Below are 18,914 nucleotides of genomic sequence, written 5' to 3' on the forward strand. Positions count from 1 at the left end.
GTACTGTGTGGATCCAACGCTTTGTGAATACAGGAAAAAATTAAACTCATTCACCCGTTAAAGAAAAACTGGCTTTTCTCAAGGGAACTGTTGGGCTGAGTGTACATTGTTCCTCCTCGTTAGAATTGAAAGGCAAAACACCCTTCTCAGAACTCTTCCTGGGAACCAATACAATTGTCACAGATGTCTGTGTAGTGCAGTGATGGGAATCATTTCCAGACTCAGGAAGCTTGTGGCGAGCAGACAGCTAGAGATAACTAGATAACTAGAGTTGCTAAAGAGACACTGGAGGTAGCCCGGCCTTCAGCTATGAATCACTCAAAGAATTCAGCCTACAGATCCCACAGTCGGAACTGAATCGGGGCTGCTGGGGAGCCGGTGGTGGTCTTGGGGAGCAGGTCTTCGCTGTGGTTCAGAGAGGCATGGGGCAGACACTCCTCCAGGCCAAACTCCTCCCAGTGTGAGCTCTCTCCTTGACCTAAGGAGAGATTGTTCTCACAAACCTGTTGCCTTCGTGCTACCTTCAAAAGTAGATCAGTTTTGCCTCGCTTAAAGAATCATTGCAAATAGTCCCAGGTGCTTGGTGATGCGTTTAGAGCTTTCTAGGCCCCCGAGGTTTTATAGAGTGTGAGCCCTGGTGGGCAAGGTTGGGGGTCTGTCTTCCCTGGATGCTGCTTGTAACAGATTTGGTGCGCAGAATCAGCAATAAACGGTATACACAAGACACGTGTGATACTGTGGGCGCCTTGGCTAGGGGATCTCACTGTTGATGCTACGCTTGTCACACGAATGCAAGGCTGACCTGGACGGCCCCCCACAGAGACCAATTCCAGGCTGGGAAAGGTCTTTGGAAAGTGAGTGGGGACCACAATGATGTCTATAGGTCACTGTGGCCAGAAGGGGCCTTAAGAATAGGTTCAACCTATTTTATAGATGAAGAAGGTAAGATTGGGACAGGAAATGTCCCAATCGTATTTCCCCTAGTCACCTAGGGAACTAGTGGCTGAGCTTGCAAGACAACCAGGCTTCCAGACTTCCAGGCTGGAGTTTCTTCTATGTCTCAGAAAGGCAGTGAAGTTCACTCAGCGTTCATTAAAGTGCCTGCATGTGCGCGTGCACACACACGCACACACACACACACACACTCTTCACTTTGTTCTGAAGCCCCTGGATGAACAGCTTCAGGGCTGTTCACTCTCTCCTCAAGCAACTGCTTTCATCCTTGGATAATCCCAGTGGTTAAAGCTTCTCTCTCCATATTGGGCCAAAATTCACCTTCCTATATCATTTCCCCCTTTTAACTCAGAAAGGGTTTACAAACTTAAATAAGCATTAAATAAAGAAACAAACACAAAAGGACAGCAAACCCACAACCCTCTTAGAATTTCTCCTGGCACTGAGAGCCCACGGGTGCGTGTGGCCGGCTGCCCAGCTGCGGTCAGTCTGACCTTGCACTGGAGGGGATGTGAATGTGGAGCCCTCAGCCCAGAGCAACTTACCAGAAACTTTCTAGGGCCTAATGGCTGCCCTTAGGGTCCTAAAGTTGCCAAAACCATAACCTTAGCTGGATTTTGGCCCCAACCTGGATCCGTCCATGGGAACAGTTCAGGGTCATTTTGTAATCTGCAGAGGCCTTGCCTAGATTCTCTTCTGCTGTCCTGTGACCCTGGTGACATTCCGGGAACGCTCAGGCCACGTGAGGGGAGGAACCACTGCCTGGAACTTTGATCAGCAGCAGGACTGCTGGGTCCAGGCTGACCACTGACCACACCAGAAGTCCTTCTGCTCCTGAGGAACAGCCAGGGCAGCTGGTCCCCAACCGTGAGCCCCTCGCGGTAGGTTTCCTGGGGTCACTACAGGGCTCTGGGGTCTGTGGGGACGTGGGAGGAATCTGGCCTGGGATCCCAGCTTGGGGGCAGGAGATGGGCTGGCCACTTGTCCCAGGTTTCAGAGCATGTCCCCAACTCCATGTAGGCAGCACCTTCTGTGTCCCCTTGCCCGGGCAGGAGAAGCCCCTGAGGTACTCAGCCAGGGTGGTGCTGGGCTGGGGCTGGAGGCAGGTGTGGAATTCTGAGATGAAGGTGACCCAGTCCCTGGGCACAGGCAACTCCTAGTGGACGGTGGGGATAAAGCAGTGTGACCATATGTGTAGGTTTTCCCGGTCCCACCCTTGTTTATGCCTGTCATCCTGGCATAATTATCAAGAGCTCTCCTTTTATTCTCAGAGGTGTCCTGGTTTCGATGATAAAGTAGGAATAAAACATGTATGTGGCTACGTTTTCGCAAACATTTATTATTTGCCAGGCACTGCATTAAGTCCTTTATTATTTACCATCTCATTTAGCGTATTTATCATCCAATTGAGTGCTAATGTTAACACTAAGGGATGGGGTAATAACCAGGTATTGGGAAACTGAGGCTTAGAGAGGGAGTGACTTGCCCAATCCCACACAGCTAGTAGAGAGCCGTATCAGAATTTAAACCCAGGGCACAGCAATGACAGAGCCCTAATCCATGAAGCAGGACGAAGAATAAGACCCTGGATACAGGCTCACGAGAGCCACAAATACATCCTGTTCAATTCGGCACCCAGGGCCTGAGCACCTCTCTGGCTCAGCCCTGGGCCAGGTGCTGGGGTGCACGGCCAGGGAAGAGATGCTGCGGTCACGGGACCACCACCTCCCAGGGGCTCCTAGTCAGGTGGCGCAACTGACTAGAAGGCAGAGCAGAAGGACCCACATGTTCAACAGAAGACAAGTCCCTGCAGGGTCCAAAAGAGGCGCAGTCCAGAAAGGCTTCCCAGGGGACATGTGACGTGCTGGCCTGGAGGATAGGGAGAATGGGGACAGGTAGCAACAGGGAAAGGTCAGCAAGGGCATTCTAGTGGAGGGGGCTGCCTAAGAGAGGGCTAGAGGTGGGGCCCATGGGGAGCATTTGGAGAAAGGACAGTGCCCGCTTCACAACCTCCTATTTCAGAATGTTAGTTCCCTTCAGGAAGCTATGGCAGTGGATGAAGTTTCCTTGCGCCTCTGCAGTGTAATTGCAAGGAAGGAAAGGAATCAAGGAAGCCCCTGTTAGGTCCTCGGAACTGTGCTGTGTGTTTTACATGATCTAAAAAGTTTTTTTAATTGTTTAATTTTTTTGGCCGTGCTGTGCAGCATGCAGGATCTTAGTTCCCTGACCAGGGATCGAACCTGTGCCCACTGGACTGCCCGGGAATTCCCTACATTATTTTTATAATAACTTTCAACCTTATTACAACAGTGACACCTATTTATTATTTTTAAAAGTTGAAAATACATTATTAAGCCAAAGGAAAAAATTAAAATCACCTGCAATTAATTCTGTTCTTCAGAGATAACCACTGCAAATATTTTGTGTACCGTCTGAAGCTCTCTAGGGGACCATCAAAGTCACTTCAGTGACATAAACTCAGGTGGGGGTTGAAAGGAGCTTATTACGAATAACAAAAGATGTTCCTCTTATCACTCAGGATATTCCAAGCGTTTTTGGAGCTCTGTGCCAGGAACCAGGAAGACCAAATATAAATTTATTATATCAGAGTATCATAAACCCATGGCCAGTTGTTTCATTTAATTGCCACGATGACCCTAATGTGCAGTAATGCGGGTGTTATTATTATTATCATGATTCTCACGATTGTTCTCAATCTACAAATGCGGAAACTGGGACTCTGAGGGATTACTTCACTGCTTGGGACACCCTGGGCAGCAGGGAGGGTGGGGAGGGCGGGCTGGCTGGGAAGGGAGCCAGCGCAGGTCCCACTGCCTCAGCCACTTGGCTTACTTCCCTGATTGAGAGGAAAGGAGACCGGGGTCCTGGAGACTTGGGTGAGGCAGTCAGGGGCTCCAGATAAGCCTTGGAAGCCCCTCTTCCTGCTTGCAGATGTACTAGAGCCCGAGGGGCAAAATCCAGCCACGTTGGTGAGACAGATCCTGACGTGGATACCCCAGGTCCAGGGACAAGTCCCCTGGGGGTGTCGGGCTGGGCTCTGGGCTCCCATCACCCTCTGGAAGGAGTGAGGGTTGGCTCTGTGGTGGATGACAGATGGGCTTGTGGTACACACACAAAGGTGCCGATCCAAAAGTAATCTGAGAAGAGGAAAGAGTCCATTCGCAGCCAGTCACCCCTCCCCCCATCCACAAAAAGCCAGGCTTCCTCGGCTTGCTGAAGGCATGGAACATTTTTGTGGGCATTTGCTGGTCTCTGCGCAAATGCAGAGGTGGTTTCTTAGATGACGAGTTGGAATCTTCTGGCTGCCGCCCCACTGTCCCCTCTGCTGCCGTCCTCCACGGTACCTAGGCGGGGATGCTCCCGGTCTCCAGAGCCTGTGGAGACCTCCTCTTGAGGGTGGCTCGGGGAAGAGGCCCAAGTCCAGGGCATCCTGGCCACATCAGAATCTGAGCTCCACTAAACCAGGGACAAAACAATGACCCGTTTCCCTTGGCCAGAAGAGCCAGAAGGTGCTGTAGCGAGACAGCTGGCTGGCCCGTAAATGAGGTGCTTGAATGAGCTCACCAGTCTTTCCTTAGCTGACTCCTGCGACTGCTTTACCACAGAGCTGGGGCTGGCCTGCGCTGATGTAGCTGAGTGCTCCCTGTGTACACGGCTCTGGGTTTGGAGTCTTCGATGCATTTTCTCATTCACCCTTCGGAACCACCCCTTGAGGAAGGTAGTATTGAACCTTGCCGTTTTGAAGGTGAGGAAATTGAAGCACGGAGAGGTTAAGTAATTCAGCCAAAGCCACACAGCTAGTAAGGGATGGAGACAAGATTTGAACCCAGACTCTCTGACACCACAGCACAAACTCTTAGCCATTCTAGAGTGATGTGAGAGTGAGTCTTGGGCTGGGAGCGGAACATTTGGAAATGATAAGTGTTCCATACCCTCACTGTGAGTACCATCTATCACTTCCTTTGCCCCAGTGGACTGGGACAAGAGGGTCTTGCACTGAACTTTAGAGGCCCTGTTCTGGTTCCCCTCCCACCATGACACCCCCAAGGGGTGAGAAGTTTGCATGATCAAAGGGACATGCCCATCTGGAGGCTGTGTCCCCATCTCAAATCCTGATTCAGGTACCCAGGACCCAGGGCTTGTGTGGCATGCCTCCCGAGGTCCATCTTCTCTAGGTTGACCCCGTCACAGAAGTGCGTTCCCTTAGGCTTGTGAGGTGCGGGGACACAGCTGTGCGAGGGATCTCTACTCAGAGTACCGGAGAGAGGCCGGTGGGAAGAGAAGGGGACAGGCGGTAGACAAGGTCCCTTGTGTATGTTCACCTTGGGTCCTGAAAATGTGAGCATGGGTCTTCCTGTTCCAGAAGGCTTGTGGTGTTGCTGCAAGCACCTTGCTGACAGCTCAGGCCATCAGGACAGATCCTAGCCCCACACTTCTTAGTCGTGTGCCCTTAGACCCGTTGCTGTAGCTCTGGGTCCCCCTGTTTCCCTGTCCTGGAAACTTCTCGATGTGCTCTGAGGATCAAGATGTAGGTGTGAGAGCTTTGGGAGCTGGCAGGTGGGTCTCGCCCCCTAGCTCAGCCCCCCACACCAGAGAAGCTCCACCCACCTCTCCCACCAACCACTGCCTGAGCCTAAGATGATTTCTCTACACTTGATTTTCTGTGCCATTGATGCCATAGTTTTGACTCAAGTCCTGAATTCTCCAGTTACATCCCTTTGTTGGAAAATTCTAAAGTATATTATTTCTTTTTTTTTTCTGTATAACTACAATTTTTTTATTAGTTATCTATTTTATACATATTAGTGTATATATGTAAGTCCCAATCTCCCAATTCATCCCACCACCACCCCCTGCCCCCGCTTTCCCACCTTGGTGTCCATATATTTGTTCTCTACATCTGTGTCTCAATTTCTGCCTTGCAAACCAGTTCATTTGTACCATTTTTCTAGATTCCACATATATGCGTTAATATACGATATTTGTTTTCCTCTTTCTGACTTACTTCACTCTGTATGACAGTCTCTAGGTCCATCCACATCTCTACAAATGACCCAATTTCATTCCTTTTTATGGCTGAGTAGTATTCCATTGTATATATTTACCACATCTTCTTTATCCATTCGTCTGTTGATGGGCACTTAGGTTGCTTCCATGACCTGGCTATTGTAAATAGTGTTGCAGTGAACATTGGGGTGCATGTGTCTTTTTGAATTATGGTTTTCTCTGTGTATATGCTGGGTCATATGGTAGTTCTACTTTTAGTTTGTTTTGGTTTTTTGCGGTACGTGGGCCTTTCACTGTTGTGGCCTCTCCCGTTGCGGAGCACAGGCTCTAGATGCGCAGGCTCAGCGGCCATGGCTCTCAGGCCTAGCCGCTCCACGGCACGTGGGATCTTCCCGGACCGGGGCACAAACTCATGTCCCCTGCATCGGCAGGCGGACTCTCAACCACTGCGCCACAAGGGAAGCCCTACTTTTAGTTTTTTAAGGAACCTCCATACTGTTCTCCATAGTGGATGTATCAATTTATATTCCCACCAACAGTGCAAGAAGGTTTCCTTTTCTCCACACCCTCTCCAGCATTTGTTGTTTGTAGATTTTCTGATGATGCCCATTCTAACTGGTGTGAGGTGATACCTCATGGTAGTTTTGATTAGCATTTCTCTAATAATTAGTGATGTTGAGCAGCTTTTCATGTGCTGCTTGGCCATCTGTATGTCTTCTTTGGATAAATGTTTATTTAGGTCTTCTGCCCATTTTTTGATTAGGTTGTTTTTTTACTATTGAGCTGCATGAGCTGTTTATATATTTTGGAGATTAATCCTTTGTCCGTTAATTCATTTGCAAATATTTTCTTCCATTCTGAGGGTTGTCTTTTTGTCTTGTTTATAGTTTCCTTTGCTGTGCAAAAGCTTTTAAGTTTCATTAGGTCCCATTTGTTTATTTTTGTTTTTCTGTCCATTACTCTAGGAGGTGGGTCAAAGAAGATCTTGCTGTGATTTATGTCAAAGAGTGTTCTTCCTATGTTTTCCGCCAAGAGTTTTATAGTGTCTGGTCTTACATTTAGGTCTTTAATCCATTTTGAGTTTATTTTTGTGTGTGGTGTTAGGGAGTGTTCTAATTTCATTCATTTACATGTAGCTGCCCAGTTTTCCCAGCACCACTTATTGAAGAGACTGTCTTTTCTCCATTGTATATCCTTGCCTCCTGTGTCATAGATTAGTTGACCGTAGGTGTATGGGTTTATCTCTGGGCTTTCTATCCTGTTCCATTGATCTATATTTCTGTTTTTGTGCCAGTACCATATTGTTTTGATTACTGTAGCTTTGTAGTATAGTCTGCAGTCAGGGAGTCTGATTCCTCCAGCTCCATTTTTTTCCCTAAGATTGCTTTGGCTATTCGGGGTCTTTTGTGTGTCCATGCAAATTTTAAGATTTTTGTTCTAGTTCTGTAAAAACTGCCATTGGTAATATGATAGGGATTGCATTGAATCTGTAGACTGCTTCTAAAGCATATTATTTCCAAGTGACATTGGGTTAGAAGTTAGAGGTACAGCAGGGGCGGGTGAGGCACAGTGTCCCCATGAGGCTTTTCCTTTCGCCTGCCCCTCTTGCTTTGGTCCCAGCTCTCCCAGCAGGAGTGATCAAGGAAACCAGGAGATCTGGGTTCTAACCCAGGCCCCACTGCAGACACCTGGGGGCCTGGCCTCACCCTCTCAATGAGGCTGGCCAGATGGTCCCTAGGGTCCTCATGTCCCTTCTAGTGGGATTTCTTCTGGAAACTGCCTTTGAGAACCAAGGACCAAAGGGGTTAGCAGGAAGGGGGCTGGCATGTTGATAATATTATGGCGCTTTACAAATAGGAATTGCTCCTCTCTTACTCTAGGTGGGGGAAGGAGGAGGGAGGGCTCAAGGCCGTGCTCACGCCTGACTACGGTCATTCACTCCGGGCTGGAATCATTCCAGGGAAGGGCAGCTCTGCCTCTCAAGCTCCTCATCTCAGCCACGGACGGTTCAGTTCAACAGACCCTATCATGAATCAACACGAGCGTAGAGAGGACCACACCCACCTTCTCGCAGAAAGGACAGCTGTGAGAACCCGTCATCTGGAGGACGATGCCAGGTGCTAAGATAGAGAAACATATCAGGAGTCAGAGAAGGCTTCTGTCAGGATGACCAGGGGTTTCGTGTAGGAGCCTAGGGACAGCCCAGGCAGCAGGTATGGGTGGGACCATGGCTACGTCATCCTTCTTCAGCCAGGCCCTCTTCTTCTTATCTGTATTCTGTGCATACAATCTCAAGAGAATAAAGTCTCACGCTAAAGCTGAACTCTGTAATGCTGGTCTATGGGATGGCAGGACCAGGAGGCTTGCCCTTTTCCCTAGTGTGTCCTGAGTGGCAGCAAGACCCTCACTGTTAGAGACCTTCCCAACCATGGCGTTTAATCCACCTCCTGTGGCTTACCTATGAGGCCATCAGAGGAGCCTCAAGGGAGCGGCAGCGCTTTTTCAGGGAGAAATTGTTCCTTCTGTATTGATTAGGCAGAAAAATTCCTGGAAAAACTGAGAGTTATTGAGCGTCTGAATGGGAAGAGGGTACAGGGGCCTTTTTGTAAGCACCGTGCTTGCATGTGGAGCCTTTTGGCTGAAGCTGAATCTTGCGATGGAGGAAGCAGCCAGCAGAGAGCAGCAGAGAGGCAGGGTGCAGAAAGGGTGCTTGGGGCCAAGATTCCCCAACAGGGAGCCAGCTGAGTTCTTGTTGAGGACAGGTAAATTGAGAAAAATTATGATTATATTGCATGAGAATTTTCCCTTTCTTTCTGACTTTCCTTCTTTCCGTCTGTCTTCTTTCTTTCTTTAAAGCTAAATATATTCTAGCTAAAGGGCATTTTGTTCTTCCTACTTCTTTCATGTTCAAATAATCTTTTCTGTAATGACGGTGGTTTGCAACCTTTAACAATGGTTAACATAGCTTATTAATTGCTCACACTATGTCAGACACTGTTCTAAGAATTTTACCTCTATTTACTCATTTAATCCTGCAATTACCCCAACAAGGTTAGCACTAATATTATCGTCATTTTACAGATAAGAAAATTGAAGCACAGCCCAAGGTCACATAGCGAGAACGTGATGGAGCTGGTATTCCAACTCATGGAACTCGAACCACTAGAAGCCATGTAAATGATGACGTGGGTGGGAGCAGTAGAGGTGTGGGGGGTACAGACCCCCTAATGGGACAATTAAGACCCCGTTGATCTCGTTATGTGGGAATGTGAACCCAATGTCCCTAAATCATCCTGAAGTCCGGAAACATTTAATGTGCTATTTCTCAGTTTCTACATGCCGGCTAGTGGTTCAGACATAAAAAAGACTGAGTGGTAAGTAAAATGTGCTTGTCAGCTGTGTCACCAATTCGTGACCTATGGTAGATGCTGGCATTAAAAAAATTTAATATTTAGTGAACTAAAAACTTGGTCCCCTTCCCTTATTTAAAACAAAAACCTACAGGTCTGTGGAATCCCCTCATCTGGGACCCACCTGTCCACACAGTGTTGGAAAGTTCCGTGGGCTCCAGGCTGGTGATAGGGGTGGCGGGCAGGAGGGGACCGTTTTGGCAGCAGCACTGAAGAGAAGGCGGACTCATTCCAAGATAAGAGCCCGTCTTGTCCCTGTGTCTGCTCTCAGCCTCAGCGGTGCAAAGAGCTGAGGGTAAGATCTCCTCATAATTAGGCTCTGCAATGTGCTGAGATTCGAAAACTCAGGAAGAGTTACGGTTAAAAGACTTTCCAACTCAGGAATAATCTGCCCATACTTTACATATTATCTTAAAAATTCCACAGTACCCATGGTCTCCTTTTATACCCCTGTTCCATGCCTTTTGGTCTCGGTCCCACCTCTTTCTCCAATCAGGAAAGAACACGTCAGGTCCACGAGACCAGGGTCTTGGTCCTGCCACTAACCTGCAGGGTGGGACTGTGGACTGGCCACGAGACACCCTTGCTGTCAGAAGGTTAGAACTCTGGTCCTATTGACCTTGCAAGGCTGCTGTGAGGTGGTATGAAAACAACTATTAGAAACATAAACTAGCTTCCCATCTCCTGGCTCTCTGACCAGTGTGCCGGTCACCGGGCTGCCTGCCCTTGACGAAGGTGCCACTTCTGTTTTCGCTTCCCACTCAGATCTAGGAGATGCTGCCCAGAGCCTGGCTGCGCTGGGCCTGCCTCTTGCTCCTGGCCACGCCTACCCAGCCCTGCCCCAAGGGGTGTGACTGCTTCATCCGGGAGGTCTTTTGCTCCGACGAGGAGTTGGCCGCCATCCCGCTGGACATCCCGCCACACGCCACAGACATCATCTTCGTGGAGACCTCATTCACCGAGGTGGGAGCCAGGACCTTCAGTGGCAGCCCCAACCTGACCAAGGTGGTCTTCCTCAACACCCAGGTGTGCCACTTTGGGCCGGATGCCTTCGGGGGGCTGCCGGGGCTCCAGGACCTGGAGATCACTGGCGGTGCCTTCTCCAACCTCAGCACTGACATCTTCTCCAACCTGACCTCGCTGGGCAAGTTCACCCTCAACTTCAACATGCTGGAGGCTCTGCCCGAGGGCCTCTTCCAGCACATGGATGTCCTGGAGTCCCTCCAGCTGCAGGGCAATCGGCTCCAGACGCTGCCCGGGAGGCTCTTCCAGCCTCTGAGACATCTGAAGACCCTCAACCTCGCTCAGAACCTCCTAGCCCAGCTGCCCGAGGAGCTGTTCACCCCCCTCTGCAGCCTGCAGACCCTGAGGCTGAGCAACAACGCACTGGCCGGCCTGCCCCAAGGGCTGTTCAGCCCCCTGGGCAGCCTGCGGGAACTCTTCCTGGACGGCAACTCCATTTCCGAGCTGCCCGCGCAAGCGTTCGCGGGGCTGTCCCGCCTGGAGAAGCTATGGCTGCAGCGCAACACCATCAGCCACCTGCCCCGGTCCATCTTCTCCTCCCTGGGCAACCTGACCTTCCTGAGCTTGCAGGGCAATGCACTGCGGACGCTGCCCGCCAGCCTCTTCGCCCATTCCCCGGGCCTGGTCAGCCTGTCCCTGTCCCACAACCAGCTGGAGACCATCCCCGAGGGAGCCTTTGCCAACCTGTCCAGCCTCGGGTCCCTCACGCTCTCGCACAACGCCCTCACCCATCTGCCGGCTGGCGTCTTCAGGGGCCTTGAGGGGCTGGTCAAGCTCTATCTGGGCAGCAACAACCTGACGGCCCTGCACCCAGCCCTCTTCCAGAACCTGTCCATGCTTGAGGTGCTCAGCCTTTCCAGGAACCTCCTAACCACGCTCCCCCAGGGCATCTTTGACACCAATTACAACCTGTTCAACCTGGCCCTGCACGGCAACCCCTGGCAGTGCGACTGCCACCTGGCCTATCTCTTCGGGTGGCTGTACCAGTATAGCGACCGGCTCTTCAACAGCCAGACCTACTGTGCCGGCCCCGCCTACCTGAAGGGTCAGGTGGTGCCCGCCCTGAGGGAGGAGCAGCTGGTGTGCCCGGTCACCCAGGACCACCTGGGCTTCCAGGCCCCGGGGCCGGAGGACAGGGAGCCAGGGGGTGGCTGGGATCTGGGTTGCATCTACAGCAACCCCGAGGGCACCGTGGTGCTGGCTTGTGGCGAGGCCCGGTGTCGCTGGCTGAACGTCCAGCTGTCTCCCAGGCAGGGCTCGGCCTCCCCGGGACTGACGTTCAATGGCAGTCAGGAGTGGGACTTGAAGTCCAGCTGCGGCTCTGTGAGGGTCACTGTGTCGATCGAGGCTCTGGCAGGGGAGCCCTAGGTGCAGAGCAGATGGGCTGGGAGCCTGGGCAGACAGCCTCCGGGCCCGGCCAGGCGAAGCCGGCGAGGGGAGCTGAAGCTTTCGTTCTTCAGATGCACGGGATGGGGCTGCATCTCCCCGGGGGGAGTGTGGGGGGGCTCACCCCCCGAGTCTCCGCCGCCCCTTCCTCCTTCATCCCCCCAGTCTCTGAGTCTGAGACCTAACAGGGCCTTCCTCAAGCTTTGCAAAGCATCCGTTAAATCTGCATCGTGGTCCAGAGAATAAACTGCTGGCGTTGCCCTGGTGTTTTTCTGTTATTGAACACCCACCCTAATCTCATCCCCACCCTGAGATACCCTCTTACCACTGCTCCATTTCCGCAAAGTGGAGGCCACCCGCTCTTGACGTCCAGTTCAAAGCCAATGTCTGTTTCTATTTCTCTGCCTGGAACTGTGGTTTTAATTGATAAAGACAAATAGGGGAGAGGATAAAAGCAGAGGTGACCAGAAAGATGAGGGGCGGGGCTCTGACTCCACGTTCAGGGGACTCATGCCGTTTGTGCCCCGCCTCCAGCGCTTCCAGGAGAAGTCAGGTGACAGGGGCTCTGGAGGGGAAACGCTTTGCCTTCTCAGCCATGGGATGGCTGCTCCCTGAGGGGAGGGGGGAGGAGGGAGCTGGGTGGCTGGGACCGACGCCCTTCAGTTGTAAGTGTCGGCCTCTGTGGGCTGCTCACTCACTGAAATGGTCCTCTCTTGGTTCTGTGGACACCGCCCTCTTACCCAAGCCCAGCTGCCCTCCCCGTTTTACCCAGTCACCACTTGCACGCTGGTCTCCTCGGGGCTGGCTGTCATTCAGGCTCCCTGGGTAATCCCTGTGCAGGCCCTTGGGGTCAGATGCCGCCTCTACGCTGATGACCTCAAATCTCCAAAGACCTGAGCCAAATCTCGGACTCGGGTTTCTGGCTCCATGATGAGACATCCGCCTGCTCTGCCTGCAGCCCCGTGTTTTATCGTGACGGCCACAAACACGTCCAAACCAGACTCCGACCCCAGCTCCTCCTGGGTCCCAGCAAATCGCCAAGCCCAGGAGCTGGGAGTGGTCTTCAATCTCTCCTCCCCTTATTCCTCTTGGCCAACCAGTCACTGAATGCTTCTGAGCGCCGCTCTGTCCATTTCTCCTTTCCGTTCCCAGCCCAGGGAAGCTCTTTGTCTCCCTGGATTGAACCGTGACCCAGCCCCCTTCCTGGTTTCCCAGCCTGCGGTGCGGACTGGCTTGGGTGAAGTGCTGGGGTAGGGGAGGGAGAAATAAATCAGATGCACAGCAGGCCCTCCAGGGGCTCATAGTCTGGTGGAGAGATCAGAAAAGGATGCATGGGATGAAAACATAAGTAAGACGGGGTGGGCACCGAGAAGGTGCTGGGGAGTTCAGGGGAGGTGGATGTCTGGGTGAGCACAGACCTCGGGAAGCTGCATTTGATCCCTGGGCCTTGAGATTGTGCAAGAAGCGTGTGAGTCAAGGGATGGAGACGGGCAAGTGGGTGAGGACAGGGCCATGGCCTCTGGAGCAGGCTACAGGTGGGAGAGGAGATGGGGAGATAAGTAAGGCTGAAAGGTAGCTGGAGCCTTGACAGGCCCAGGGAGTTCACGTGTTCATTATGAACGCCCAGCTGTTACTGAAGGACTTTATGCAGAGGAGGGTCATGCTCCTGCCTGTGAAGTTTGAGGAGATCAAGAGACAGGGAAAACAGTAAGGATTCTTGCTTGGCTTGAGCTAAGAGCTGAGCTAACAGCTCAAGGATGCCAAGGAAATAGAATGAAAAGTTTTCAGCATCCGAACAGCACATACACAGATGGATTAAAAGACTGAAATAATTACAGAAATGCAAATTCAAACAGTATAGGTATCACTTCATACCTATTAATCCCATGGAAATTAGAAAGCTGGATTATGGGCACAGGGGAGCCTCCAGGTACCGCTGGCTGGTGCAGCCACCCCTTCAAGGACACGAGCAAGCCTGAGGCAAAGAAAGGGTTTGGTGAGGGAGTCAGGGGTCCAGTGGGTGGGGCTGGAAGATGGGGGGAGGGAGAAACCTGGGGTGACTCTCAATTTTCTCTCCTGGGAGACAGGGAGGACCGTGAAGCCATCGACCAAGGGCAGGGGCGGTTTTGGGGAAAGGGAGGAGAAAGATGCCAGCTTTAGACAAGGAAGTACAACTTCACCCTCGTGTCCAGTGACGCCCTTTTAAAAAGACATGCTTCCTGAGTGTGATACCAGTTAAATTCTAAGGTGATGGAAGGTAGTTTGGCAGCTGTGCCAAAGGAACAGGCTGTCTCCCAGATTCATTTGGTTCAGTTCCCAAAAGCCTCTGGCTTAAGAATAATCCTGACCAGGTCCTCCAAGGTTGGGGAACGTTGCTTCCCCAGAAAGGAGGAGGCCCTGAGCGACTGAGGGTCCCGTGATGCCAGCCCCCAAGGCTTGTGCTTTCACTGCCCAGGCCCAAGGCTGGGCTGCCGTGGCTGCTAGCTTCCAGCTGGTTGTGATAGCCACTGTCTGGGGAAAGGGTCACCAGCACACAGGAGGCGCTTCCCAAATCTCCATCAGATGGATGCCCGTCTGAACTAGAGCCGCTGGTCCAAATAGTCCCTGGGTCTACCGCCAGGGATGAAGGAACAAGATAATCCCGCAGACATTTCTCTTAATTATATTCCCTCCCGATAGAACTCTTTGTTAGGTTAAGATATAATAATTTTTCTCTGTGCTGAATGGTGCTGTGGAAAGAGCACCGGCTGACAGGGCAAGCTGCTTGCTGGCCCTTTCAAGTTGGTTGGACGAGATCAGAGTCACTGTGCCCTTTGGGTAGGGTTGCCAGATTTACAAATAAGCACAAACATGATGCTAGGGACATATTTATACTAAAAAAGCGATTTGTAGTTTATTTAATTGGGTATATTATTTGGTGACCCAACCATCTGATGAAAGTAGGGAAACAATGGGGGCAGAGGTGAGGGTTCAGGGGTTCTCTTCAGGGCCAGGGAGGCCAGGCCTGAGCCTGCAGTGGTGCAGGTCCTGACTACTGAGGGCTGCTAGGGTCTTCAGGTTGGAGCTGACAGGAAGCAGGGGGCGCTGAGCATCCCCCCAGACCGAGGTACGCAGACAAAGAGGCAGCTCTGAGTGTGCTGTGCACCCAGGGCCCTCGGTCCTGCTGCCTGTTTCCTTGTGAGGTGGGCCCAGTCTGGGGCAGCAGTAGAGCTTTTGATGGGCTCTGGAAAGAAATCAGGACACTTGGCTCCCCCTTCCTTAACATTTGGCTTTTGGCAAAGCATGGCTCCTCTCTGGGCCAGAGGAAGTTGGTTCTCAATGCTGACTGAATCCTAGAATCACCTGTGGGAAGTTATAAAAGACAACAGGGCCCCACTTCCAGAGATGATGATTCAACTGGCCTAGGGAGACCCAGATATCAGTTTAAACACACACACACACACACACACACACACACACACACACGCACACACACACACAAAACATCCCCAGTGATTCTAATGCTTAGCCAGGCTTGAAAACTCAGGGCTCGATTTTGTCCAGTTCTAGGTCTTCCCACTATCTGTAGCTGCCCCAGGGTTGTGGAGCAAATGCTCACCTTATCAGACCCACCTGATGTAATGCTTGGGGTGAATTCATGAACAAAATAAGCCACAACACTGTGTCCCATAATACCTCATAGGTTTTTTTTTGTTGGTTGGTTGGTTTTATTTTATCATCCTCAGTGCTCTCAGATTTTGGAGAAACAATAAGCGGAGTGCACGCTGGCTTGTTTTCTTGCAGTACGAGGACGAGGGTGGCTAAGTGCCTCCAAAGCACCTCCTTACAGCAGATGGGAGTCCTTGCGCTGATGCCTGGAATGTTCCACAGTTCTTCAGTGACTTCCCCGCCACTTGCTAGCAAGGTAACCTTGGGCAAGTTACTGAAACCCTCTGCACCTCAGTTTTCTCATCCATGCTGTTTATCATGGGGATAATACTACCCACCTCACAGCGCTACTGGTGAAGATAAAATATTCATTCATGGAAAGAACCGAAAACAATGAGACGTGGTAAGTTCTCAAAAATGTTATCTCTTATTATTATTATTTCTAGAGAAGTGTGTGTGTGTGTGTGTGTGTGTGTGTGTGTGTGCGCGCGCGCGTGTGCGGGGCAGGCAAGAACTGGCCAATCTCTTGGCCATTGCACTTGTTTCACCCGTATTCATTGGTGTTTCTGGGAGAATGTTGACGTTGCTGTTTATATATCAAGATTATATTATTGGGAGGATTGGAAACGCCATTTACAAAATTATTCAGTGCTAACAGTGGATACTGGAAAAGTGGATGGTGCTGCCACAGATAGACAATTTCGCACAATACTAGTGCAGTAAGGAATTCTTTCTCACACTGTTTTCGGCCTGCCTCCATCTCTTGCATCCGTAGACAGTTCAACATCTCACAAACCTGCAAAGGTTCCGATTCCGGGTCTCAGGGCGCCCCCGCGTGGCCAACTTGGAGAACTGCTTTCCGGGAAGTCACAACCAGGGAGCTCCAGAAGGGACAACATGACCACATGGATGCTTCCCGGCTGGCAGCTCCTGCCGAGCTTCTGTTTCCTGCGATTCTGGAACGTGCCCGCGCCCAGGGAGCAGCTGGAGCGGAGGCTGAGGTCCCGGGTGCACCTCCACCTCGTGGCGTTTAGACATGCCGGGCGTTCAGATTTGTCCCAGTGATGTTCCGCATGGGGAGGGTGGGGGGACAATCCAGCACGAATGTGGGTTGTCTTGCGTCTCCCATGGCTTCCAAACAGACCTCCAGACACTGCTGTGGGTGAAATCCTGCCGGTGATGGTCTCTGTTCATATACACTCAAAATTGCGGTCTCTGCCTTGTTGTCTGCACACTTTTTCCAGGACTGCCCGTTAGTATATATATATATTCTGGGAAGACTGTGCTTTATTTTCTTTGGAATTTTATTCAGAGTTGTTCAGGATTTTGGAAAAAAATCCCCCTTGGCAATGCTTAACTCTTATTTCAAGAAGTCGCGTATAGGGGAAAAGCAACTTCTCTTAAGTTCATCCTTTACTCAGCATCTAGTAGGTTAAAGTCTCTAACTACTTCATCAAGTCTCTGGTGAGGTCTTATCCAAGCATTTACACGCAAAAATGAATATTATTTTATTATAAACTGCCTTTTCTTTCTAGCTTATGACAGTCAGAACATTTAATTTTTAAATTCTCTTTGAGATCTGATGATATCTGTGAAATTTATTTCGGGAGACTGAAAGGGGTGTTAAGATTTATTTCCTTTAAAAGCGGTGTTGGGTCTGTTGGTGATGAGCTCCACTGTTCCAAAGTAACAGAAGGAGCAAAAGCTAGATGTCAAGGTCTCCAGAGAAACAGAACCAGGAGGATATATATATATACAGAGAGAGAGAGAGAGAGAGAGAGAGAGAGAGAGAGAGAGAGAGAGAGAGGGGGAGAGAGAGGGAGGGAGAGAGAGAGAGAGAGAAGGGAGATTTATTATAGGAATTGGCTCACACAATTATGGAGGCTGAGAGATCCCACGATTTGCTGTCTGTAAGCTTCAGAGTCCGAAGGCCGGAGAACCGGGAGCTCTGATGTCCAAAGGCAGGAGAAGACAGATGTCGCAACTCAAGCGAAAGGGCAAATTGGCCCTCCCTCCACCGTTATGTTCCGCTCAGGCCCTCAGTGGATTGGATGGTGCCCACCTGCATTGGTGAGGGCCATCTTTACCCAGTCTATGGATTCAAATGCTAATCTCTTCTGGAAACATCCTCATAGACACACCCAGAAACAGTGTTTCACCAGCTATCTGGGCATCCCTTAGTCAAGCTGATACGTAAAATGAACCATCACAGTCTCTGTCAGTGGAGGTCTTGAAGTTATTTCCTGGCTCCTTTTCCCCACAGGCAGAGACTGTGGCCGCCTTTCCCACACCGTGTGATGGTACCTCTCATTTCCCTGTTGCAGAGAAGCTTTGTAAAAGGGAGTAGAGATTCAAGCTGCCTTTGGAGAGAGAGAAAAGATGAGGAAGCCTCATTTGTGGCATCCGCTCTGTCTCAACCTTGCTCTGCGATTGTGAGCAAGTTATTTGCCCTCCCTGGGCCCTTGAATCTTCATCTGGTAACCAGGGGCTGAAAGTTTTGAGCACTGACGTCCTCTTCAGGTGGGTGTGTGGAAGGTCCCACCTCCTGCCCCGGCCCTCCAAGGTAGGCTCACCCGGCTTTGGGGATGCTGGGCACCTGCAGCAGGGCCCAGCCAGAGTCTAAGCTCTCAGAGCTCTGGGCCCTCGGGCCCTCGACATGCAGAGTGCCATCGGGGCCTTCCAGGCTGGCCCCTCAGGAGCTGCCTACTGGTTGTGACCAGTGATGGTCAGCTCACTGTCTCCTGACACAGCCCACCTTCCCTGGGCAGCTCCCACTGTCCAAATGGGCCTCCCCGCTGGCCTGGCCAAGTGGACACTCCTGTCCCTACAGTGACCTTCAGAAATGGAAGCAGCTTTCCCATCTCCTCAATCATCCCAGCCCTTCAGTCATCCCAGCTCCAGTGTAACCCTCCCCAGTCACAACTTCTCATAAGCAGCTGCTTCTCGCAGGGTGTGGTCTTCATAGAAACCATGGTTGGGAGCCCTCATGAAGGATGTGCCCTCCTCCTGCTGTGGATGGACCACAAGTGTGGAGTGTAGACCTGACCGCCTTCCCGCAGGGCTGGGCTCTGGGCCAGAGGCCCCCCTGGTAGGTAGAGAAGCCATTTTCCTGATGCCGTCATCAGATAGGTTCCCTCCATGGCTGACACCAGGGGTCGTTTTATTTCTTCCTCATACTATGCGGCTGGCCTGCCTGTGTGCTTTGGTTCCACTCCTGTAGGATGGATTATCCCAACAGCAGCCTTGCCAGGCCTTCCTCGTCAAGCTGGATTTCATAGCAATTCCAGAGACTCTGGGGTCAGCCTTCATAGAGAGATCCTTCACGGTCAAAGACATTCCTTTTGTGGAGTGGGGAGCACTAATGACCCTGCGAGGCTGAAAAAGGTGGCATTTGCCTATAAGGCCTTTGAAGCAGGTGTGCTGATGGTCTGGAAGGCTGGTGTGCTCAGGCTGGAAGCTTCATGG

At 51.2% G+C, this 18,914-nt stretch overlaps 1 protein-coding gene across 4 annotated transcripts; it reads left to right on the forward strand.

The window, feature by feature from the left end:
- The first annotated feature begins 1,735 nt into the window (after positions 1-1,735).
- On the forward strand, positions 1,736-12,059 carry CPN2 (carboxypeptidase N subunit 2). Of its 4 annotated transcripts, none has more exons than XM_082839992.1 (3): positions 1,753-1,835; positions 9,064-9,356; positions 10,158-12,059. In XM_082839992.1, exon 3 carries the CDS (start codon positions 10,167-10,169, stop codon positions 11,781-11,783), a length of 1,617 nt encoding a protein of 538 aa, XP_082696118.1. In that variant the 5' UTR covers positions 1,753-1,835; positions 9,064-9,356; positions 10,158-10,166; the 3' UTR covers positions 11,784-12,059. The 4 variants fall into 4 exon arrangements, with proteins under 4 accessions (XP_082696117.1, XP_082696118.1, XP_082696119.1 ...); XM_082839993.1 differs by having other exon boundaries at positions 9,064-9,155; XM_082839991.1 differs by lacking the exon at positions 9,064-9,356 and having other exon boundaries at positions 1,736-1,835.
- The last annotated feature ends 6,855 nt before the right edge of the window (positions 12,060-18,914 follow it).

The sequence above is a fragment of the Leucopleurus acutus genome (assembly GCF_964270905.1).
Source record: "Leucopleurus acutus genome assembly, chromosome: 5".
Lineage (NCBI taxonomy): Eukaryota > Metazoa > Chordata > Mammalia > Artiodactyla > Delphinidae > Leucopleurus > Leucopleurus acutus.